Source organism: Lactuca sativa, chromosome 4 (assembly GCF_002870075.4).
Source record: "Lactuca sativa cultivar Salinas chromosome 4, Lsat_Salinas_v11, whole genome shotgun sequence".
Taxonomy (NCBI): Eukaryota; Viridiplantae; Streptophyta; class Magnoliopsida; order Asterales; family Asteraceae; genus Lactuca; species Lactuca sativa.
The window spans coordinates 64,136,193-64,162,497 of record NC_056626.2 but is presented as its reverse complement, the minus strand read 5'-3'; the positions used below and the strand labels follow the sequence as shown (position 1 = coordinate 64,162,497).

The 26,305-nt window shown below is 35.3% G+C and overlaps 1 protein-coding gene and 1 non-coding gene across 4 annotated transcripts; one reads left to right on the top strand and one right to left on the bottom strand.

Annotated features, from left to right (window-relative positions):
- The first annotated feature begins 1,344 nt into the window (after nt 1-1,344).
- Nucleotides 1,345-1,428, top strand: TRNAL-CAA (transfer RNA leucine (anticodon CAA)). Its single transcript has one exon. It is a non-coding gene; the product is annotated as a tRNA-Leu (tRNA).
- A 7,431-nt stretch (nt 1,429-8,859) lies between these two features.
- LOC111885662 (COP9 signalosome complex subunit 7) lies at nt 8,860-13,216 on the bottom strand. 3 transcript variants are annotated; one of them, XM_023881906.3, is made up of 10 exons: nt 13,068-13,216; nt 12,809-12,990; nt 12,108-12,183; nt 11,717-11,805; nt 10,502-10,591; nt 10,257-10,301; nt 9,847-9,917; nt 9,550-9,688; nt 9,269-9,351; nt 8,860-9,146 (listed from the first exon to the last, which is right to left on the bottom strand). In XM_023881906.3, exons 2-10 carry the CDS (start codon nt 12,971-12,973, stop codon nt 9,125-9,127), a joined length of 780 nt encoding a protein of 259 aa, XP_023737674.1. In that variant the 5' UTR covers nt 12,974-12,990; nt 13,068-13,216; the 3' UTR covers nt 8,860-9,124. The 3 variants fall into 3 exon arrangements, with proteins under 3 accessions (XP_023737674.1, XP_023737675.1, XP_023737673.1); XM_023881907.2 differs by having other exon boundaries at nt 9,269-9,371; nt 12,809-13,170; XM_023881905.3 differs by having other exon boundaries at nt 12,809-13,168.
- Between the last annotated feature and the right edge of the window lie 13,089 nt (nt 13,217-26,305).

The window sequence follows — 26,305 nt, the reverse complement described above, 5'->3', positions numbered from 1 at the left end:
CATAATTATGTAACATATACACATAACTTATACTAGAATATTACATACCCTTGATAAATAGCTCTCCCTAGTTACCTTGCCCTTTATCACTTCTCAAATAAGTCATTCGCTAGTCAATCATATAAATCCTAGTAACTGGTCTTCCCCAGTTACCCTAACCAAACATAACTCCTAACAGTATCATACGATCAATATGCAAGACCATGCCAGTCTAACATATCATGACACCAAGTGTCCTAAACTGCACATGCATAACAAGGAGTTATCCTACTCAACTAGCATATTGTACTATAAGAGTGCCTCTATCCTAGCATGCAAAGGATATACAATGTCATACATGGCATAGTGAGAAACTTACCTGAATAGAAGAACCGGAGAACCACAGCAACATTCTTACTCCTGACACAGATCAATCCCACGAACCGCCTAACACCAAATAGAGATCAATCCTCAATTAACAATCTAAATCCTTCAAGTTTGATCCAAGGTCAAACTAATCAACGATCAACATCCACCACGATGTGGAGACCTCTTGGCCACATTGTAAGCATGTCGGAATAGAACAGTCAACATATAGGACATCACCATGTCATGGGCCCTCCTTGGCCATGCAGTGGGCATGTTAGGATAAAACAATCATGAGTCAAATCTCCACCACATCATAGGCCCTCCATGGCCACGTCGTGGTTACTGGCAGATCGCTAATTTCTTTATTAAGATCTTAATCCCTATAGATCAAGACTCCACACTTCAAATATCCTTTTCATTGACTTAATGGATAAAGTTTCCAACTTTATCCATTAGGACCCCACCCCAAAGCAAGATCTACAACCCTAAGTCCACAATGTGCTCTATCAAGGCCAAAACTTGTGAATGGGACCAAGAACACTCAAACTAATTACTTTTTCTTACTTAATCAGAAATCCTTTAGTACAAAATGTCATATTGTGCTCTAGAGTACCTCAAACTCCAAGTACATCCATGAATGGGACCAAAATCAACCAAAAAGGATCATAAACATGAATCTCAAAAGAACAAGGTCAAGGTGCAAGCTTTATACCTCTAAAGGTTCAAAAAATTAAAGAATATGATGGATCTAGACTTGTTATATGCTTCTTGGCACCAAGAAGGCGTTCTCTCCTTCACAAGCTTCATTGAATCAAGAAAACAACCTCAAGATTAAGCCACCAAGATCATAATCATGAAAAGGAGGTTAGGGTTTCGAAATGGGGAGATAGAGGCTGGAGGAGGTGCCCTAATCCAAGAGTTAAGGTGCTTAAATATGGGATGAACCCTAAAAATCATGGGCTTGGGTTGCAACAACCACCACGCCGAAAAACCCAAGTCAGGATGGCCGAGTGGTCTAAGGCGCCAGACTCAAGTTCTGGTCTTCAAAAGAGGGCGTGGGTTCAAATCCCACTTCTGACATTGCACATTTTTGTTCTCTTTCAAAAAAACAACCACCACGTCGTGGTATCCCTCGTGCCACATTGTGGTGTCATCGCGACACGCGTTCCATTACGTGTCATGTCATGTCGTGGTCATCCATGCACCACATCGTGGATGAGTTTTTCCCCAAAAACCTTATCATTGACCCCTTAAAGTCTTCAATTGATCCATTCTGCAAAACGGGTGTTACAACTTTCCTTTCTAAAGTGGTTAGAGAACACAATGGTCACTTAAGAATATCAATAATTGGATAAAACACCCCTTCAATAGTCCATTAAGTCACTTATTATGTTCTTAACTTCAAATATAAAGTTTTGTTTGTTCTAAATTTATCCTTAAGCAAAAGGAAGGCATAAAAAAATGGAGCATCATTTAGAGATTGTATGCTAAACTTATTAAACAAACAACTTTAGGTGAGCTTTTAACTCGGTTAAGTCCAGCTTGACTCGACCTGGATTGATCAAGTTAATAGACCTCATAACCAAAATCTTGATTTTGAGCTCTGAATGCCTTTAGATCATGCTCAACTTATACATAAGCTCAATTCTTTCATTTCCAGTTACGACTTAGTAAGGGTAAATATCATCCAAAAGCCTTTCAAAATCATTAAAAATAATTAATTACACATAGATAAAGGATTCAAATATCATGAATCAATTATTTATGACAACTAGAACTAAATTATATTTAATGTGAATCACTTGAACTTCCAAATGAGTTGTAACTAGTACATCAACATTTGATCATCACCAAACTTGAACTTAATTCACATTTTAAGTTATCTTAATGACAATAAATGAAGTTTACACCATTCCAAAGCTAGATCATGTCATAATCACAACTCAAAACTTCATTAAATCTAAAAGTGTCACACCCCGAAACCGAAGGCGGAAACGTTTCGGGGCGGAGGACATCATGAATATCGCAACCAATGTACATAGTAAGCGTAGTAAAACACAAAACATTACATTACATAGAATTATTACATTTGTTTGAAACCAAAGTATTACAAGTGTCATACATATATATCATATGAACAAAAGTAAAGATGTGACTTCTATGCTCCGTCTTCGCCAAAAGGATCGCTGGGTACCTATCTAATGTGGACCTGAGAATACAAGCAGTTTGAAAATCAGCATAAAGCTGGTGAGTTCATAAGAGGTTTGTTTTCTGAAAATGTACAAGTTTCCTTTGGTTTTCCGAAAAGTTTGTTATCCAAGAAAATCCTATATTTTCTTATAAGTATAGTTTAGTTATCCATTTGTTACATGATCCGGTTATGTACACTTTGTTATCCCAGGAAAAACCCTTATTTTCCTAAAAGTAAAGTTTAGTTATCCATTAGTTACACGGTCTAGTTAAGTACAGTTCAGTTATCCCAGGAAAAACCCTTATTTCCTAAAAGTAAAGTTTAGTTATCCATTAGTTACACGGTCTAGTTAAGTACAGTTCAGTTATCCCAGGAAAAACCCTTATTTTCCTAAAAGTGTATAGTTGGTTATCGGTTTCTGAAAGTAATGTACAAGTGTCTACCATACTTTATGTGTTTGTGTGATGTTTCCTGAAAACTTGTTTATCCTAGTAAAGTACATTAGTTTTAACACGTATATAAAACTAATAAGTAAGTATAAAAGTATTCATAATCTAAATTGTGAGTTCCATAACCATACTATAGATTGGATAAAGCTCGAAACAGGGTCAGTATCTTTTTATGACTTTTGTCACCCTTGAACCTTTCGGTTCGACTGTAGCTAGCAGCCAGGTGCGGGGTTGTCAATCCTGTATAGATCTATACACTCAAGTCACGTTCTCCCTCCAAGAGATTCTGGTTACGGGGGTAGTCCTACACTCTCGTAAATAGGGGGAGTGTTACAAGGACGTGTCTCCAATATTAAGATTAATGAACTAAAAGACAATAAAACGGGAAATTCTGATTAATTAGTCCTTCACTCTCGTAAATAGGGGGAGTATTATCAAGGACTTGTCTAAAGTTCTATGTTTAATGTTACTATTCCACCACTCTCGTAACTAGGGGGAGTGGTAAGGTTCTAAGATTAATGTTATTATTCCTTCACTCTCGTATCTACGGGGAGTGGTAAAGTTCTAAGTTTTAATGTTATCATTCCTTCACTCTCGTATCTACGGGGAGTGGTAAAGTTCTAAGTTTTATGTTATTATTCATGCACTCTCGTATCTACGGGAAGTGGTAAAGTTCTAAGTTGTAATGTTATCATTCCTTCACTCTCGTATTATTCCTGCACTCTCGTATCTACAGGAAGTGGTAAAGTTCTAAGTTTTAATGTTATCATTCCTTCACTCTCGTATCTACAAGGAGTGGTAAAGTTCTAAGTTTTATGTTATTATTCTTGCACTCTCGTATCTACGGGGAGTTATATCAAGAACATTATTAAGGTATTAAGATTCATGCTTTTAACAATAATTATATGGAAATTCATTTGTGAAATATAAAATATAACATTTTAAAACGAGTTTCACAAATAACATGACGGTTTACTCTGCAAGTTGAACGATTGGTTAATACAGTTTTCCGTGTTAAAAGCATACGAAATATGAAATAGATCAAATGAAATCATAAGTTTGAGTACAAGATTTCCTTGTACTTTTGCTTGTATTCCCCCCCCCCCCCTGAAAACATTGAAAAACATTGAAAAATGGTAGGGGTATGAACTCACCAGTCGAGAAGTGTGTCTGTTTGGATGCTAAACGTCAGTTCGAGGCTTGATTACACATGAGGCTCCTATGTAATATGAAAAGTTACACATATGTATCTAATTAGACTTTGAACCACTATTCAAATGAGAATATACACTTCGAGACGTGAAAACACTCTATTTCAATTGTTAGGATTGACTCGGGTGACATCTAAGGGCGTATATGGCTTGGATATGGAGTTTACCCTTCAAGAGTAAACTCATAAGAGAGTTTACGGCCCTAATGACCAACTCCCCAGGAGTTTACAGCCGTAAACTCATGTTGGGGTGTTCTATGGTGCTAAAAGGCCTTATATTACTTGGGAAAATTAGTTAGGATCAAATCTAGGGTATAGGAATGGATTAGACCCACATATGGACCATTTAATGGAGTTTACGGCAGTAAACTAAGAGTTTACGGTCGTAAACTCCCCCACACACCTTCCTTTGATGTTTTGGTGGTCCTAGGTCATTACAAGTGTTTCTAGCTAAATCTACAAGCCATGGAATGAATTTAAGACATCATTTGACCATGTTTTAGGAGTTTACGGCCTAAGAACCCATTCTTGGGGGGTTTACGGCCGTAAGCTCCTATGGGGGTAGTTTTAGCATGTTTAAGGCCCTTAACTTGATTGTGGTTGCTTCTAGACTTTATTCCAAGGCTTATGGTGTGTTTAAGTGGCATCTTAACACTTTAAAATGAGTTTACTCCCCATGAATAGGTGTTTACGGTACAAGCATGTGCTTGGCCCGTAAACTCATGGTTACACCCTAAGTGATGAGTTCAAGGTGTTCTAAGTCCATGCAAATAAGTCCTTAGGTCATTTCCAAGCTCCAAAAGTGATTTGGGAGGGTTTTAAGGCTCAAAAACCCCTTTTGCATGTGTTCACGGCCTAAGGATGTTCCAGGGCCGTAAACACATGTTTATGGTCCTATTTCTCATATAAATCACGAATTTGAAAGCTAAGGATGTTATACTAGGAGCTAGGATAGTTACATTGATGATTTGGAGCTTGAAATGAGTATTTTTGGATCAAGAACTTGGATTTGAGGAGAGAGGTTAGAGAGAGTAGAGAGAGAGTGGAAAAGGCTTCAAATGAGGCTCTCTCTCAACTTTATATATGCTTAAAGTTTGGGACACGGTGGAATTCTACCCGATACTGATGTTAAGCGAGACTTTTGGTCATACCCAATTTAATTGTTTTATAACTCGACGGAATAAAACTAAAATTTTTCCAAATAATAATTTGGGGCATTTTCATTAGTTTCTAACGTGTTTGGACAACCATTAAGTCATAATAGCAAACTCAAAATTAATGACTTGATTTAGAAACGAAACGGAAACAATTCAAGACGACGAATTTTTAATGACGGAACGGGTTACGACGACGGAACGAACTTCGGGTTGTCACAATAAGCTAACTCGAAAAGCTTCATTAATATGTGTAATTATCACATATTCATTTATTCAAAAACTAGTTTAGAAACCTAAAATAAAGTGCAATCATGTATCAAACACATATTATATATATATATATATATATATATATATATATATATATATATATATATATATATATATATATATATATATATATATATATATATATATATATATATATATATATATATGAATCAAAGTTCCAACATTATTAGAGTTTGAAAACGTAAAATGACATTTAAGCTCCAAATCAAGCAATGAATGGGAAATTTGACTTTGAATTCAGGAACAAATGGTTAAAAAATGCTAGAGACTCAGATGAACTCTCCTAACATCAACAACTTCGAATTTGGGGAAGATCCCCCAAGCCATTTTTCAACTCTAAATGAAGAAAAGTGATGGATTATAATGATTCTAGCTTCTAATCTCCCTTCGAGCTCTAAATCTCATTTTCTTCATCCGAATGAGAGCAGGGGATTAATATGACCTAATCTTTGCTTACTTGTCAACTTAAACCCCTCGGCGTTCATTTGTTTCTTTTTTACCACAACTAGACTTTTACCAACTTGATAACTTCTAATCTTGCTAAAATTGCCCCAACTAACTAACTCTTGACATTTAAGTCCCTAAGATAAGTTAATGTGAGGTAAAAGCAAGTGTTACTAAATCGACACTTTTAATCCTTCTAACTAAAATTTATAAATTAGGCCAAATTAAGCTTTCTAATAAACTTTGAAACTTTTAACTTTACCAATACATATACATTTTTTTTTATTTTTTGAATTTATTTTATATATTCATATTTAATTTAATTATTATCATTTTAAAAAGTCTAAAATTTTTAAACCCAAAAACAGGCGTTACACATGGATTCACCCAGATACTATCCACGAACAAATGAGGTTGTAGAAGAGGATCCAAGACACTTTATAAATAGAGTTCAACATTCGAAGCTAAAAAAAAAAAAAAAAAAAAAAAAAAAAAAGGAATATTTTCCTAAGTGATTATCCCTAAATCCCATTAGTAGATAGAATCTTGGTGTTTAATTGTAGTTTTCATTTTCTTATAGATTATATATTGGTTTTACTCTTGTCGTTCGTTTAGAACATTTTTTTATATTGTACAACTAGTTTGTTTTTGGCTTTTTCCGCAAAAAGTAGAGGCTGATTTATTTATAAAGACTAATTATGTCAAGTGCTGTATGATTCTAAACGGCAATTGGATATTTGTATTAAAGTATAAGCCCATTACTAGGTATCCACGTCATAATGAAATAGAAATGGAATTTAAAATTTAGAATTGTTATTAACATGGTAATTGTTAAATGAAATTGAAATCGGTTTAGAGATTTCAAGAAATGGCAGATTTATTCATTCTATCAATAACCGAGTCGAATCTGATGTATCATAAGAGATTTGCCGTTTCTATTGATTTCTATGGATTTGATCCAAAACAATTCTTGAATGGGTATTCAACTCCAAATATGAATGGAAAACGACATATTTATTGGTTTTATTGGTTCTACTTCCTATTTTTTATGAAGAGAATGAATCTTTTTATCGAAGGATCAGAAAAAAAGTGTCCGGATCTCCTGCGAGAATGATTTGGAAGAGCCAAAACCAAAAATAGTGGTATTTGCTAGCAACAACATAATTGAGGCAGCCAAACAATATAGATTGATCCGAAATTTGATTCAAATCCAACATAGCACCCATAGGTACATAAGAAATGTATTAAATTGATTCTTTTTAATGAATAGATTCGATCGCAACTTCAAATATGGAATTCAAAGGGATCAAATAGGAAAGGATACTGTGAATCATATAACTCTAATGAAATATATGATCTACCAACATTTATCGAATTTGGAAAAGAGTCAGAAGAGATGGTTTGATCCTCTTATTTTTTTTTTCTCGAACCAAGAGATCCATGAATCGGGATCCTGATGCATATAGATACAAATGGTCCACTGGGAGCAAAAATTTCCAGAAACATTTCGTTATTCTATCTTTTCTTTCTATTATTAGATCAAAACAAGTATCAAACTTAATAAAAAAGATTAAAGAATAGAATCAGTGAATTCTACATGTCATTGTTTTATAAAGTAGGAAGATAAATATAAACAAATAATAGGAGGATATTTAATTTTTCAATAAATAATGAGAAGTTAAATATCCCCCTACAAAATGTTCCTGCTTATTGGATTATGACAATTGTTACAATCAAAGGATAAGACGAGAAAAAAAATAGTGGATTATATTTGGCAATCAATGAATATGTAGGAGGATTAAGTAAGAATCAATTTATTTTTCCATAAATAATATACTAATATCCACTCTAAAATTTAAATCTCAATATCTTTCTATAATAATACCAACATAATCTTTCGCCAAACAAAATAGAAAAAATAAAATAATGAATAGTTTCCCTGTAGTTTAGGGTGAAACAGATTCAAACCCGACCTGATTGGACCCGGAACCGAAAAACATGATTTAGTAGAACTGTAAACCGGTTTCGGTTCAATTTTATATACGGGACCAGATAAAGTGGATATAGAACCAATAATGGCAAAGTGGGTACGGTGGAATTGGGTTTTTGGGTTTTGGGTTTTAGAACCGAAACCGGAATTTTTTTTTTTACTTTCAATTTGTATAGAGGGTATTTTGCACTTTTAACTTGTTTTCAAGGGTTGTTTTGTCTAATTTCTATAATCGTGGGGCTGTTTTGGTACTTTTGCAGTGGGCAGTAGGTTTTTTTTTTGTTTTTTTTTTATTCCATGCTGGAATACGATCGTAAGCAAAAGGGCAAACTTTTTTTTTCTTTTTTTATTTTTTGGAGTACCTAATCGGCATGTGTGGATGGCTATTTTATTGAGTCCATTAAAATTCCAGGCCCGGTTCTTTTTACCTACTTTACCCAGACCTAGTATACCCGATACACGGTTTAAGCTTATATTGATACCCGGCCTGGCCCACTTTAACTTATAAGGGTTCTAACTGGTTTTGCAGCTCATGGTCCCTACTCCCTGGTCATAATGTAGGGATATACTTGAATAACTCATGTCTTCTCGAAGGTTCAAGCCTTTTGAATGAATGGTCAAACACTTATGAAGCTTGACGGAAAATTAAATTAAATTTCTTTTTAACTTATGTTTTCGAAAATTTCTTTTGATATATAAAAAGTTTGATGTCACATCTAGCTCCTAGTTGCTACGCAAAATAACAACTAACAAGTTATAGCACATTTGACTGATGTCAATAGAACAAAAAACTGTTTTTTTTCACTCAAAAATATGAAACAAGATGTGGAGAGGAGTATATGCAAGACATAAATGGCCTTTCAAAGAAAAGGGTGTGACAAGGCTACAAAAACATCGATCTAATTACAGACCCATTAAATGTATTTCATAACCCAAACTCCAAAGTTCAAAACGGTTCATCACTTTCAGAAGAAGAAGAAAAAAACAACTGGCTAGCCCCGACTCATGACTCTCCTTCTTTAATTAAACGTCTCGCTAACCATCTCACCCCATCGGATGTCGTCTCCTACAAAATATTTATAATAATAATAATAATAAAAAAAATTAACATTTTATCCCAAACCTGGTGACATGGCACCAGATGATGCCATGTCAACAGACAAATTAAGTAGGTTGGCATGTGTTTACCTCTTGGATCGGCGGTCTTCATCATAATCCATTACTCCACCAGGTTCAGCAAAAAGCCCGTGCCCTCGGAAGTCCATGTCAGCCTGCTCACAGTTTGTAACTTCTGCCACATGTAAGTAACACATATCGACAAAAATATCCAAAGTATCAAACAAATCATTCCTTCCTTCCTTCCTATTTTCACTCTTTCACCTCCCCCCCAAAAAAAACTATTTGTTTCATTTCAGACACATACAAATTATTAAAATACAATTAAAGGAATGGTGTTGTGCTGTGCTGACCTTGAGAGAGAGAGCATTCTTGACTTCTTCCAGTCTTTCTTCATTCTCTTTTTTATGTTTCTTGTCCAATTCACTCATCGTGTCTGCCCATTTTATCTTGTCTTGAATTGAAATCAACAAATTATCTGATGTACCCAGCCTGTGAAATACCATAAATGCCCCCAGACACGATTAGAAATATTGGCAAAAAAAAAATGTTGGCATAAAGAATATTACGGAAAAAAATGAAAAATGAAAAATCAATATGGTGAATTCAATACCAAATGCGAGAAATAGATGTTAATAATTTGAGATTACCAATCTGATAAAGTGTGAATCATATTCCCCAATTGTCCAGGCCTCAGATCCCTTCCTGCTGCAAATTGCACCTATCGAATCCCAAATTATTTGCACAAGATTAAATTTTATGAAAAAAGAAACTAATATAATTCCAAGGTAAATTACAAAACAAAAAAACATTATATTTTTGTAATTTTGCAGTTTTACCACTAAAAAAATCAAACCATAAAAGTTTCCGGCATTTTTCCAAACTAACCATTTTGACCTGTTATATCAGGTCATAAGGGTTAATTTTGAAAAATGTCTGAAACTATGATGGTTTAGTTGGAAAATATAAAGTATAAGTGGTTAAACCGCAAAATTTGCCAAAAATATGCTGGTTTTTTTTGTAAATTCCAAGAGTGGAAAATATAGACAAGAGATCACACCTCAAAACATCTTCGAAGCTGATCTAGCTTGCCCCTTACTATACCCTATACAAGTGGAAGAAATAATACACAGAATTAGCAAGAGATAACAAAAATTAGCAAAAAGAAATCTTTGGAAATATAATTTTTAGAGGTTAGAGGTAAAAGTGGAGAAATGAATCCAAAAAAATAAGAAATGAGTTTTGATTTGACTATTTTCAAGTAATTCCATTGAATTTGCAAAAGTATATGTGGGAAACACATACCACATACATGCACTCGTTGATGAGAAAATCTTCAAGCTCACGAACATTTACAACATCCAATTCATGCATCAACACATCATATGAGAGTACCTACATTACATAATAAAAATTATTAGATTCTTATTTATTTAGCTTGATTGAGAAAAAAAAAGAATAGAACGGAAATAAATTATGAGTTTCTCCATCCACATTTAGTGCCTTTTTCCCTATCATCTTCCAATATTAAGTGGAAACAAAACTCCTTCCTAAGTTTCCAAGATTCCCCTTACTAATAGGTCAAAAAAGCAGCAAGAATTCTAAATTAATGTAACTATACAAATACCTAGATACATGAACATAAAACTAAGTCTTCTTTCCCCAAGTAAACACAAAATAAATAAAATTGATCAAACATAATGTTAGAGAAAAGCTAATGGACAAAGAAGTGCATTAAATACATGTTTGATTAATAGAACAAATCAAATATATAAATGATAATACAGCTTTACAAACTCAGCAATTACAAATGTTCTCAATAGAATGAATAATAACAATTTCACTGGAATTGTAAAATCAATGAAGATATACAAATACCAATAAAGTTAATACAAATAACAAAGCATCTGCTAAAAATAAAACAGAAGCTGAAGTTTTTTGGTTATATTTCATGCTTTAGATTTGTACCAAGTACTTCTTTAGTTGTACATACTTTATTAAATTTTTTGGTTATTGTATCTTTACAAGTTTACATAAACATTATGGTTTTGGTAAATTAATATTAATTGTATTTAATACATTAATGCACATACATTAAAGATGGGTTTATCGAAGTTGCATTAATATTTATACATTTACATTTTTTTTATTAGTCAACATGTGTATGTACCACACTTATTTGTACATAAAATTGTCAGCAAAATAGTGAACATTTTTTTTGTTTTGAGTAATCTTTAATAAATGAACCCATTTTATCAATTGATTTTTTATTAAAATGATCATGTCAGCAGCTTATGATAAAAAATTGTTGCTTGGATGCCATGTCAGCTGTGTATATCAAATTCTGATTTTTACTCAATCCCATAACCACTTCCTTTTGTGTATATCATGAGTTGATGATTATCAGATAGATCTACACATCAACTCCAGCAGTGTTTATAATATACTAAATTGATAAAACCAATTCAAAAAAGCAACCACACTGCTACCAAATACATACAGGGTAAAATAGTAAAATACCTTGTTGGCTTCAGCAAGTGTGAGCATAGTGAGTTGCTTTAACTTGAGGATCTGATCTGGTGTCAACTGTGGAAGATTACTAGCACTACCTAAAGATCATAAACAAAAAATTTAAAAGAGAAAAACTTGACTCCCACATATAGCCTTCTTTCTTATATTGATTAACTATCAGTGCTTACAAAGTTACATTTACTTTGGAGTCAATATGCATAAATCAAATCGTATTTATATACATGTTAACTAAAAATAATCAAAAGAAATTATTTTGAATAATATTGGAAATATGGTGTGTGATAGTGCAACACATGCAGAACCTATGTTGATTAGCTACAAATAAATAACCATGTGCAGTGTTGTAAAGTATTGTAACAGAAAGAGGTTGGAAACCTACTCTTGTATTCACTCCATGTTCCATGAGCAAACATCTGAAGCAAATCCAGGTATATAGAATGCTCTGTTCCTTGAAGCTGCATAAAAATTGCTTCATCAGGACATGAAAAAAGGGAAGAAACATCAAATAGCTTGCAACAGTACTCCAGAATTAAATTGATTGGAGGAGTGGAAAGAGACCATGTAATTTACTGGACAACAAAACTACCCCCAAAGTGTGATAGAACAAACTTAACAGCGCAAGTGTGAGAAATATTATGGGTAACCTAGGCCCTAGAAGATAAACAATCCAAACTTTTATATATCAATAGGAACATAAACAGCATCCAAAACATAGTTTATCGAAGTACACAAAAACAAGTTTAATAGAAAATAAAGCATTATGGATTATGGAGTATGGTGGGAATCAGACATCAAGTAACTTAGAAGACTGAATGAAAATCTATAAGATAGAGGTTATAAAAAAACTACGAACCCACCCAATATCGATAACAATGGTGGACTGTATGTGTGTATCTAATTCCAAACCCTTCGAAGAAAGGCATTACATACACGTAGTAACAATAAAACACCTGAAGTATATCTAACCAAATAGAAACCGATATCTAAGGATCACTAAAGTACACAAACGCAAAATTGGTAGCAAAAAGCTAAAGCATATTGATAATGTCAAATATACAGCACAAAGACCAAAATTCAGACCTCGAGAATATTAGGGAGAGAAAGAATCTCGGAGAACGCAAAGAGAGAAGGGTGTGAGGTGGCTTCCACGATGACATTTGCGAGATATGATGATGAACCCTTTATGGTGGACGCTTGTTTGACGAAGTGGTCGATGTGCTCCGCTTGCTTTTGTTCGATATCCATGACGACGAAGACGATCTCTACAGTGCGAGATCACACCTTAGTAGAACTAATTATCGGAATCAATAGTAGGTCTAGAAAATTCAAAGAGTTTTACCAAATTAGGGTTCGAAATCAGAAGTGGTTTTAGGGGTTTTTGGGTGCCCTTTCACTCTCCTCTCTTTACGGTATCTATTGGGATTTCCTCGGTTGTATGTCGACGTTGCAACCGCAGCCCTCAGTTACTTACAATAATCACTCTATACTTTAGCAAAATGTTACAACTTACCCCAAGGTTTGAGTACTTAGGTGATCCTTTGTTTCATACGAAAAAGAGACATCTTAGGTACATTTTGTTTTTTATAAAAAAACATCTTCAGACTTTTTATTGTTGCGCGGCGCACCAAATGCGTAGTATTTTTAATCTCGTGACTGTTTGTATTTTATAAGTTTTTAGAGTAAAAAACACATGCGCGTGTTCTGTTTGGGGGCAGTACTTGTATTGCCTCTTCCAACCTCTTCTTTTTTTTGCTGAAATTTTGATGAATCTTGATTATATGTTGCTGAAATCTTATTTCACCTTCTTTTTTTTCGTTTTTTTTGTTTATTCTTGTTGTTTTTTTTATAATGAATAATGATATTTTCTTGATGAAATATCATTATTTTTTGCTAAAATATCTTTAGTTTTTATTAAAATATCATTTTTTTTTGCTGAAATATCATAAATTATTGCTGATATGTCATATATTATTAAATTTTCGGTATTAAAAAACTATTTTTGATTTATAAAATCAGTTTATTTTAATTTTTGAATATTTGCAGCAACATGCATATATTAAAAAACAAACTCGCTTCTTATTACAGTATGCAGTTGTTTGGTCCACCTTTTCTGCTGCAGAGGGTTGTAGAGATTGTCTGTAGACTTCATGAATTTTTGCTTCAAAAAAAACAAATAGCACCAATAGTTTTATTAACAAATTACTGAAATCGTCATTATGCTTTGTCAAAATTATATTTTTGGTCACTAACGTTTTTTTTACACTCGAACCATCTCTATAGTATGATTTTATTACGTTTTTCGTCTCTAAACAGCTTTAAATGACCAAAATACTCTTCTATTATTTTATTTGTTTTTTTTTATTATTAAACTATTGAAAGAAATACTTTAATATCTGTGGAGCTTACCTAACATCACAAAGATAAACCTAATCAGCATCTTCCTTCTTATTCTCCTTCATTGGTCAGCCCTCCTTCCTCTCTACTATGGGAGTTGTTGCCTGATCCACTATCGGAGTCGCTGCAGGTGCCATCAACTTTGTCACACCACCGCCACCCAAATCCACCTCCCTTCTGCCTTCTACCACTTATCATTCCTATTGGCGCCACCTAATTCAAGAAAGAGTCAGGTGTCATCCTGATCTACGCCTATCTCTGCCACCATTAGAGTTATAGCCCACCATCGGAGTTACAACCGAAGTTGTCGTTTGTCACATCGCTGTCACCACCACCATCTGCATCAAGTTATGATTCAAAAAACACAGATCTGGAAAATGGGTTGACAATGGAAGGTGGTTCGAAGGAGCAAAGTAAAGATCTGATTATGGATCTTAATTGAGACGAGGTTGGAGCCGGCGTCGGAGCCGATGACCTCGCTAACATGTGAAAAAAAATCGTTTGTGACCTCGCTTACGGAGCCAGTCACCTATCCCCTTTATCTCTTAAAGGTTATTGCAATCAAAACCTAATGACTCGATTTTTGAAACCTAAAGAAAAACGAAGACATTTTTAGACTCTAAATCGAAGTGCATGTTTCAAGTTCAATATTGCTTTTAAGTTTTTTTTTGGTTTTGGTTGATCTTTATTGATCTATTCTGTTAAGGATTTTATTTGGTTAATGATTTCCGTTTTCAAAGATTTGATTATGGTTTGATTTTCAGAAGGGTTAGTTGTTTTTTCAGGATTTCGATTAGTTATGGGTTGATAATTGTTTGAGGTTCGATTATGGTGGTTGTAACGCCTACAGATTCGGGCTAGTCAATTTAGAGACAATAAGCATCAAAAATAAGTTTTTGATGGAAGATTATTTAGAGGGTGTAATCTTAACCATGTTGTAGTATACGTTACAAGGGTTCCTTACATATAAAGAACGCCGAAATCCAAAATATAACGAAGAAATTGTGGCCCGTTGAAGTTCCGCGACAAAACCGACACGGTTGTGACACGTAAATAGTGAACTTACGGTATAGGACTTTTTAGCCTTAGAAATCTAAACCAAACTCATAGTATACATTAAACCAAGAGAGTGCATAAAAAAAACGCCCAAATCTGACTTTGTATGAGGAAGTTATGATTTTTCTAAGATTTGGCTTAGCAATGCACAGTCCGGAACTCGAATTTTAGATCGAGCGGTTTTTGGCCAATGCGACCTAAATAATAGTTGAATATATCATTAATAGGGGCTCAACTGTAAAAAGACAGACGAAAATGGAGTCCGTATGTAGAAGTTATGAATTTTACGCGATTATTTAATAGTATAATCTCCTCTTACTGTTAAATTTAAGATCCGTCGAGAATTAGCCGACGGAGTCAAAAGGAAAGTTGTAGATCTTATTTTTACCTACGTGTGGATATAAAGAACGTCGAAAACGGAGATCGTATGCGAAAGTTGTGAAATTTTGAAAATCAGTTGTTTTACCCCTCTGTGTTCGATGCCACGTGCCAGCACCAGGCTTTGCCTTGGTGCCCAAGCTAGCTCATGACTTGATCACTACTTCCTCACGACATGAGAGTGCTCCTGAAGGCCTATAAATAAGATGCGAAACCAGCCTTCATTCCTCACCAGTTCATTACTTCTTTCCCTCTCTAAACCCTCTCTCTATCCCCTAAACCCCCTAAACCCCCCCCCCCAAAAGCCTAGGGAACTCACCTAGCACGAGGCGGAAGCCCCGGAGCGCTCGATAGATCCAAAAAGAAGAGCCTTCGGCTCAGAAACTCTGCTTCGGCGGAGCCCGGTTTTGAGAAAAACTCGTTGTAAGGGAGATATGTGTACCATACTTTAAATATAGCTTATATATAAATATAATATCGTTATTATGAACCTATAAATAAGATTTATCAGTGATTCAAACTCGTTATACTGATTGATCTACTTACGAGATTGATGTCTAGGCTGTGATTTAGTGAGGTGTTTAAAGTGGGATTTCCAAACAGTATACTTCGTATACCAAACGAACCCTACCTCCGATATGATCCTACCTGGTTGTTCCTTACTTGATAGATCATGAAGTAGACTTTGAGTTAATGATGAATCTAGACTAATAATTAGTCACAATAAAGATTAGACTAAAATCTAGTGGTTATAATACTAGGTTTCGTCGAAGGAAATCATATTGTTAAGAAGCGAAGAGCTGCTCGAATTTCGAGTCGTCACTTTAACAAGTGAGTACATAGTTACTTTTATATTACACATAGATATGAAGTATTTAATATAAATTACATGCTATGTGTGCATACTATCTGTATACTTGTTATCTATGCTGGATGAACGATTTTACACATGTTTTAAATGATTTAAACGGTATACGTATTTTATATCTACAAATTATGTTGGGTAAAACATGGGTAGATGAAATATGAGTTGGATGATGAGGTGAAAGGTGATATAGACCATGAGATAAGGACGAGAGATGAACAATGAGAGAAGCCTTTTTCCCAAGCGTCGGACCCGTAAGCTAGCAGAGTATGGATGACAACCACGAACTATTCTAGACAGTCCAGCGGAACACTAGCATGCTCGCAACCTGTAGATGTTATGAACGATGTGTTCACCCGGTGTACTCTAAACCCTGGCAACTATGCAACTTAGTGCCCGCTGTATAAACCCTGGCGACTATGCGACTTAGTGTCTGTTATATAAACCCTGGAAACTATGAGACTTAGTGCCTAAACCCTGGCGACTATGCGACTTAGTGCCTATTGTATAAACCCTAGAGACTATGAGACTTAGTGCCTAAACCCTGGCGACTATGCGACTTAGTGCCTGTTGAGTAAACCCTAGCAACGATGCATTTTGTGCCAATTCCTTAGGATGATCCTTAGGAATGAATGAATGAGGAATAGGTAATTCTTAGGGTAGATCCTTAAGAGTAAAGAAGATAATGGGGATGGGTAATTTGGTTGATTGTTTGATGTTTAAACATAATAATTATATTATTGTGGGTTGAAAACCCTATGTACTCACCAGGTTTCCCAACTTGACCCCTTCAATCTTATTTGAATCAGAGGTGCCGATACGAAGTTACATTACACTGAGAGATTAAAGAGGTGTAGATCACTAGTGTAAATGAATGTAAGTTATGTTTATGTTTATGTTTCTGTATTGACAATGACATCCCAAATGCTTTAAAATGAATAAAAATACATTTATTCGGAAATGCTTTGATAACGTATTTATCATGTTTTACTGGGAACAAATTCCGCAACATTTTTATTAAAAGAAGTACTCTGATTTTTATAAAGCATAAACAAAATCGGTCTTTTCTGACCGTGAAAATGGGGATGTCACAGTGGTGTTGCAGGTTTTAAAATTATTTTCTGGTGGTTGTTGGCAGTTTGTCGGTGGCTGATGGTGGCTTACTGGTGGTGTGAGTGGAGATGGAGTGGGAGTGCAAGTGGGTCTTACTTGTTAATAAATCAGTTAATTTGTTTTCTTTAATTAAAAAACTGTTAAATAAAATAGTAAGGGTATTATAGTCATTTCCTATTCGGTAGGAACTTACAGTGTACCGAAATCAAAATCTAGGGACGATCCGATTGCATAAAAAAGATAGGGACCAACACGAAATTATGGTAAACCACAGAGACGATTTCAATATTTTGTTCCATTTTTATTTTCTTATTTCCTTTTTTAAGGGAAGTCTTTTAGTTTTTTAATTAATAAACAAATTTTTAAATTTTTAAATTTAAAATTTTGACAGTCTTTTAATTTATTGTTTTTAATTATTCAGTAGTCTCTTAATCTTTAAGATAAAATTTTGTATTTGAATAAAAAAAAAGACGAGTGTGTTTCAAAAATACGCTAATTTTTCAGTAAGCCTTTTTTTCCTCATCTCTTTCTATTTCACATGAGCGCCTCCAATTTCCCTCATATTGTCCTCTTCGAACTCCTAAAAATCCAAAATATCTTAAAAATTTAAAATCCAAATCTTAAAATTTTTGATTCTGCCAAATAGCATCTTCCATATGGGAATGCCCAACGGTTGTATCTTGATGTGGGGTCTCTGATGTTCGGTATTGACTTTCTGATAAGTCAAGCACCACTTTACATACCAAGTTATTTCCCTCTTCATATAGGGCCACCAGTAGCTAAGTCTCAGATCCATGTACAACTTCGTAGCGCTCGAATGGATTGAAATCTTGGACTTGTGTGCTTCCTCCAACAATTTTTGTTGATATGTGCATATTTAACTATGTATTTAATGCATATTTATAATACTATTAGATACAATTATGTTTATTTTGGAACAAAATAATTATTATGTTTGAAATATGTTTTGTAGCAACGAAGACTTGCTCAGGATGAAAAGGAAGCAAATGAGGAACTGGAAGCAGGAAAACGGGAGCTATGACAAAAGAACTTGAAGATAGAGAACCACGTCGAGGTGATCCTCCAACATGACATGGTGAAGGGAAGATTCTCGACCAATGAGCTGACTTGGAGAATACGAGATAAACAAGAGGACCATGACGTGGTGGTGTCTAACCACGACGTGGTGAACCGATATAAGGAAATTATAAATACTCGAACATTAGGTTGAATGAGATAGGATGTAACTGGTTTTCTAAGGAGAATTATGAGTAAAGACCCTTGGAAACTTAGAAGAAGATCGATAATCAAGTGGAGCTCAAGAATTGAAGAAAATTAGAAGAGTTCTACATAGATCCATTTTGCTTACTAATCATTACTTATGTCTAGCTTAATTTACATGGAATTTGTGTATTTTTCTGCTACCATGAGAGGCTAAACACCTTTTACTTCTGTTTGGTGAAGATGGACCTAATCTATATGTGTTGATTTTGATTATTAGATGATTATTATTGATTTTAATTGTGTTTGATTATTAAACCCTAACATGTTTTACTTCTAGTTTATATTGCCTATTAATTAGATTTTGTATGTTAGTTGATCATTCTAATTGCATGAATTTGTCTCCTAATTGTTTATGATCATTAAATAACTAGAGTTAGGATTAATCACATCTTAGATGAAGTAATTAAAGCTAGTAACTTTAACTGTGTTAGAGAGCATAATTAATCTTAATTTGTGTTTGGTTGTTTAACTTGATCATAGGAAAGTAACTACTATCATTCATAGTCCAATTTGTGCATATTATCGATTTGGTGTTTAACTTGTGCATGATCATTGCTTGGTAATTCACAAATTGGCAGGCCTAGATATTTGATCATAGTAGTTAGTTAAAAAATTAGTAATCAATATAATCCATCCATTAGAAATCAACCATAGGAGAAGGTGAAATCGGATCTAAGCATAAGCATTCTTTTAATTCTTAAAGTTAATTTGTTTTCTTTGTGTGCTTAATTTTTTTGTTGATAGTAGGTTCTTATGATCTTGCAAAATCAGTAAAAACCCCTAATCATAGTTTGTTTCTTAGCTTAATTAGAAGTAGTTATTTTATTTAATTGAATTATGTTCCCTATGTTCGACACCCGACTTACCTAAGTTATTCTACAAGCTGACTAGGTACACTGTCTATAAGTCAACAAACCTCGGCTATCAGTGATAAAAGTAAATATCTGACCCCTGATCTTCTCATTCTTCCTATCCTCTACCTTTAACTCTTCAATTTATACCCCTTTGATCAAATTCAACAACGGTGAAGTGATAGTCACCCTCGAGCATAGGTCTATGATAGGAGCACTAGTAGCCTTGTGACTCAAGGCATCGACCACTACATTGGGTTCCCAGGATAATACAAGATCTCATATTCATAATCCTTTAAAACGTCCAACCACATACATCGCCATATATTCAGGTTCAAATTGTCTGTCAAATATCTCAAACTCTTGTGGTTCGTGTAAATGATCCAATGGAATCCATACAAGTAGTGTCGCCAAATATTGAGGACGAAAACCAACGGCCCCAACTCCAGATCGTGAGTGGGATAATTCGCCTCATGAGGCTTCAGTTGTCTCGAAGCGTATGCGATCACATGACCCCTCAACATAAGTATTGCACCCAAACCTATAATCGACGCATCAAAATAAACCATAAAATCATCCACACCCTCAGGGAGGGTCAGTATCAGAGCCTCACACAACTTCTGTCTCAGTGTCTCAATTTCCATTTGTTGCTCAGGCCCCCACATAAAAGTAACATTCTTCTTCGTCAAACGGGTCAAAGGAATTGCAATATTGGAGAAATCTTGAATGAATCTCTGGTAATACCCTGCTAAACCAAAGAAACTATGAATCTCAGATGGTGACTTTTGGACCTCCCATTACTTCATGGCCTCGGTCTTGGTCGGGTCACCCAAGATACCATTCCGGTTAACGAAGTGTCCCAAAAACTGCATCTCGCGCAACCAAAACTCACATTTGAAGAACTTTACATAAAGTCTCTCCTCCCTCAAAGTCTCAAGACCTCCCACAAATTCTCCTTATGATGTTCCTTGGTCTTAGAATAAACCAATATATCATCAATAAAAAATTATCGTCCCTATTTTCAACCTAAATTTTTCATTTTTATTTATTCAAACATATCAGAGTATAATTACATTATGTGGAAAACATGATGCGAATACGCTTGTGTACAATCGAACCTTGCCTTTCTCATGAATCAATAAAGTACCTGAAAGACATTTATATTCAAATGGGTAAGCACGAAGCTTAGTGAGTTCCCCAAAATACCATATACCACAATATATACATGCATACAAATAATGGCTCACGATCTGCCAATAATATGTGTATCTTTGACTTACAACCCTGCCATTTCTTCTTCAACACGAGTTTACATTTACTTACGGCCTACATACAATTTTGTTAACATAAGTCTATGTGTACTTACAACCTACACATCATTTTGTTAACACGGTTCTATGTGTACTTACGGCCTACATGTCATTTCGTTAACACGGTTCTATATGTACTTACGACCTTCTCACCTTTTCGTTAACATGCATGCCTATAGGCTCATGACCTCTTTTTCGTTCTACCATCATCCCATAACCAAATCTAATATCATATCAATTACGCACATAGTGGCTACATTTTAGATCCTACTGGTACAAGCACATTTATACTTTCTAGTCTACCAGTTTACACTTAAGCACATAGAGATCATACTACCACCTCTACTCTACTAGCTCTTTATCCTAACATATATGGATATACATTGTAATACATAGTATAGTGAGATAACTCACTTGGACACTCAGACGACTAACGACTATCTTGGTGATTCTACTAGAGATCCAACTGGTGGATACTGTGCTTAATTAGTATTAACTTATAATTTTATTACTTATTAATCTCAATCACAATCTGGTGATGAAAGCTAGATCTTTCACTAATCCCAATGAATACTTAGACATTTATCAAATAAGGACCAGCCAGGCAGGACAGTTGGAAGGTAGGAACATTTTGGCATATAGTCTTTCTTAAATCCAACAACCAAGCCAACATGACCATTCTAGACACCTCTCCTGTAAGTAGATCAATCAACATTATAACTAGAATTACCGATAAATATTATTTATATATCTATAACAACGATATGAATATAAATATAAGTTACACTTGAATTAAGATAACTGCAGCTTAACTTACGGAGATTTCCTAGCGAAAAGTCGGAAATTGTACTGGCAGAACTATGAATCGAAAGCTTCTACCTTTTGGACTCTTAAATACTTCAGAGCCTAGCTGAATACCCTAAATCCTATGGAATTTTTTATATTTTTCCTCTAGAGAGTTCAGAGAGAAAGATTGTGGATTGTGAAGAGTCAATGAGGGGGTTGATGCAATTTATAAGCGAATTTTGAAGATGCGCGCCATGTACTTAAGGCGACATCTCCTTAGCCGTTTTATGCCACATGTCGGATTCTCTATGGTATGTGTTTCCACCTTCTAGAATCGCGTTTCTCACTCTCTGCGCACTGCGCAAAACACAAATTTTGTAAATTCTTTAACTTTTCATACGAGCTTAATTTTTGACGTTCTTTATATTGACGCGTAGCTACCGACGAGGTCTACAACTTTCATTTAGAATCTTTCATATAATTCTCACTTTATTTTTAAATTTATATTTTTATAGTCTTATACTGTTAAAGTCCGTATAAAAATCATAACTCTCTCATATGATATCTGTTCTCGACTGTCTTTATATCGACAGATAGGTATTGACAAGATCTTCAAATCTCGTTTAGATCGTTTTTCCTAACAATCCACCGATCTTAAATTTGGTTTCTGTTCACATGCTATTGTGCTGAAACTTCTAAAAAACATAACTTCCACCTATGAAGTTAGATTTAGGCGTTCTTTATATGCACGATTTTGCTTTCTCAATTACTACAAATTTTATCAAGGCTATTTATCCTAAATAGCGTTATATCAAAAACACATATGTACATAACTGGTCTTTTATACTATAAGGCAAAAAATGGGGTGTTACAAAACATAATCACCGATCAATCCAAACACCGGTCATGGAAACTCGGTTCATGAGGTCCATGAATGTTTTCGGTGCGTCGGTGAGCCCAAATGGCATCACCACAGACGTATAGTGTCCGTAAGGAGTCATGAAGGCCATCTTCTAAATATCCTCATCTCTGAACCTTGTCTGATGATAACACGGTCTCAAATCAATCTTGGAAAAACAAGATGTTCCCTTCAACTGATCAAATAAATCATTCATACTCGGGAGTGGATTATCGTTCTTTATCGTCAACATATTTAGCTCCCTATATTTGATGTTCATTTGATGGGACCCATCCTTCTTCTTCACAAAAAATAAGAACCCCCTTTATGGAGAACTAATTGTTCGACAGCTCCCGAAGTTGTGTGGATAACTCTTGCATGTCAGGAGGTGCAAGACGATAAGGTGTCTTAGCTATCAGAGCCACAATCGAAAATAGATCAATCTAAAACTCTGTCTGTCTCTCAAGAGGCACTCTCGACAAATCCTTGGTAAATGTATCAGAAAAATCCCGAACAACGGGTACATCCTTAATAGACTTCCTTCTCTCGGCCCAAGTATCAACCATATAAGCCAAAAATCATGAAAACTGGTGTTGTGAGTATGTCTTAACTCTCGCAGATGAACAAATTGTTGGATTTCCTCGTGCTCCCTCACCATGAATGATCAGTTCTTCCCAACTTGGGTTTCAAAATCGCACTAGTTGATGTTCGCAGTCGATCATAGCCCCAAACCGACTCAACCAATACATGCCCACAATGATCCTCACCCCTCACAAAGAAATAGGAACAAGATTAATAGGAAACCGGAACCAAAACATCTCCAATATACAATACATGTAAACCCTCGAAGCACTCACAATGCGGTATTCAGTGATCTCTACCTCTAATAGGAAACCCAGCGTCCTCGGGACAACTTCGAACTTCTTGCTATGTAACATCTTGTTTCGAGAAGTTTCTTATTTCGGGATTGTGGACAAGAAATGGACCAAGTAAAGACCTTGGGCATCAAGGGAATATGGTTAGACCCTATTGGATGTTGATAATATTGGTTATGAGATCTAATCCCATGTTTGTGTCTTGGAGTCAAAGGGTAAAATGGGAAAAGTGATGTTCTAGACTTCTTCCATGAATTCAGGATTTTAGTTTGGGGTCTTTTAAGTCAAAAGTAACTAGACAGAATCGTGGGGGGTCAATAACTTTACATGGATCTAAAGATCGCCGAAAATGGAGTTGAAATGAAGAAGTTATGGCTGATTGAAGCTGAGGTGGATGTGGATGAAAATAGTTGCCACGACATGGCGAAGTGTAGCAATGAAACGACGATTAGTCAGGCCAAGCCCATGATATTTAGGGTTTTCAATGTATTTAAACATAAGGTTATGACTTTTTGGCCATTTTATCAGCATCCATCACCTCTAGGACCCCTTGGGAGAAACCCCAGCCTCCACCTTCAAGATTTGAGCTTCTCTTCTATCCTCACTCTCCTCTTTGGATGCTTTTTATGTTATTTTGATGAAGTTTAAAGATCAAGAAGGTTATTTTGTTTGAAAGACTGAAACTTCAAGTTTGGATTCATCAAAGACACTACATTTCTGGACTGTTATATGTATAAAGTTCCAATCTTGCTATCTAGTTCTTTAGATCTTGTTAGTTGGGTTTTGGAACTTATGGTCCATTTTTTGGGTGACCTTGGAGTTGAGTGGACTCCAACATCTTTTTAACAGTTTAGAATGTTTCGTGGACCTTATAGACTAGGAAAGTTGTGATCTTTTGCCTTCCCTTATAGCCATGCAAGTTATCTTGGTCCTATAGTTCATTTTGGTGTATTAAAGTTTAGATCTTGGAAGATTGATACATTGTTATTGATAAATTTGGAAACTTTATCCATCTGAACATCATGTTGATTCAGATATAAAGGTTGGAGACATGGAGTTAATGGATTGAGTTAAGAAATATGTATTTTTGGGTCCCTTTAAGACTTAAAGTCTACATCTTGATGGTTTAGACCTTCCTAATGGATAAAGTTAGAAACTTTATCCATTAAGACCTTGGAAAGGATCAAATCTAAGCTTTGGAGCTCCTAAAATCAGAAGAAAATGGATTAAGCTCGTTTGAGCTGTTTAGACCGGTCCCCACAGCGTGGCCTTACGCTACCATGGCATGACGACTAGGGAACCATTGACTATTTTGGCATTTTGTGCCCACGATATGGAGGGCTGCTGTCGGCAATTTGACCTTAGCTTTGACCGTTGACTTTTTGACCGGTTTGACTTTTGGTCAAACTTGGGTAGAATTGAGTATTTGACTAAGGATTGGTCTCGGTTTGGATTTTAGGAAGCTTGGGTGGCTGTGTTGTTGTTGAGGTAGTTGTTGAGCTTCTGTTGAGTAGTTCATGTAAGTCTTCTCACTGTACTTGTGGGATGAAGGCACCAATATCGACCCACTGGATTATGTTATGTAGAATGTTAGTTACCTTTGTAACTCTTGCATGTTATGTATGTTGGGTGGGGCATGTTAGCCGTGCGGGGCCCGATGTATGTATAATATGCGTTATTTTGGGGAACTCGTTAAACTTTTTGCTTATGGTTTTTGTTTATGTTTTAGGCACTTCTGGTTCCAGAGGGAAGAGCTCGACGTGATTGCATTGCATCTACCGATGTTCAGCATTTTATGACTTGGTTTGTACTCTGATAACTATTTTATCATTTCTATGCTTTTATGGGCTTTTGGAATGAATGAATGGTTATTTTGGTTGACATAAAAACAAAGTTTTTACTTAGTATTTTTGCGAGGTTACATGCTAAGTGCAAGAGACACAAATGATCGAGTAGCACCCGAATGAAAAAAGAAAACAAGCAATCATACCATTGACTAGGAACATCCCTAATAACATCATGAACAAACATAAGCATAAATATTGAAACAACAATAAATAAATAGGAATACATATCAGTGACAACATCTGGCGTTGCTCTGGCCTCCTTGACTGTTAACTGAAAAGATGTGCTCTTTACCACAGGAGCCTCCACTTTGCCCTGGCGGCAATCGGTGATCCTCAAAGTAGCTAGAGTGGGTGCCCTCACCACTCCTCCTGACAATCTCTAATAATCGATATTTTATGGTCCACCTGATTGCAATGAAAGCAAATAAGTCCTGATCCATAAGTATAAACCTTGTTAATATGGTCCGTCTTGTATCAGCCATAACCCCATTGTGCATCGTACTTGCCGCAACGGCCCCGATCTACTATCTCCTAAATCGGAAATGAGAAGTCTTAGACGTCTTCGTTGAACCCACTGTTATCTAAACCTGTGTCGGCTTCCGCTTGTTCCGAAGCTCCAACTTGATCTCACGATCTCGGTCTCTATCAATCATCTCCTCCAAGGTCTTGCAACTCAAAATACTTACGAACTCCATGATGTCGTCTCTAAGCATATCATGATACCATGTCTTCTTCATCTCCTTATACACTGCGGAACAAGCAAGACCCTCTCTTTGAACTTGACGATGATATCCGCTACAGTCTTTGTAGAAGATCTTGAAACTCTTGCGCCAACTGTTGAACCTCAATAGCAAGCATGGGTGAGTCAAATTAACCTTAAGGTAGGTCACTTGACCTATCTAATTTAAGTTTTTGATTAC

What these genes read in the sequence shown, in the direction of transcription:
- LOC111885662 (XM_023881906.3), bottom strand. Translation starts at nt 12,973, where the DNA reads ATGGATATCGAACAAAAGCAAGCGGAGCACATCGACCACTTCGTCAAA. An exon ending in AACATGGAGTGAATACAAGA is followed by an intron (nt 11,806 to 12,107) that starts GTAGGTTTCCAA and finishes TATGATCTTTAG; the next exon opens with GTAGTGCTAGTAATCTTCCA. An exon ending in AGAATGCTCTCTCTCTCAAG is followed by an intron (nt 9,352 to 9,549) that starts GTCAGCACAGCA and finishes AACTGTGAGCAG; the next exon opens with GCTGACATGGACTTCCGAGG.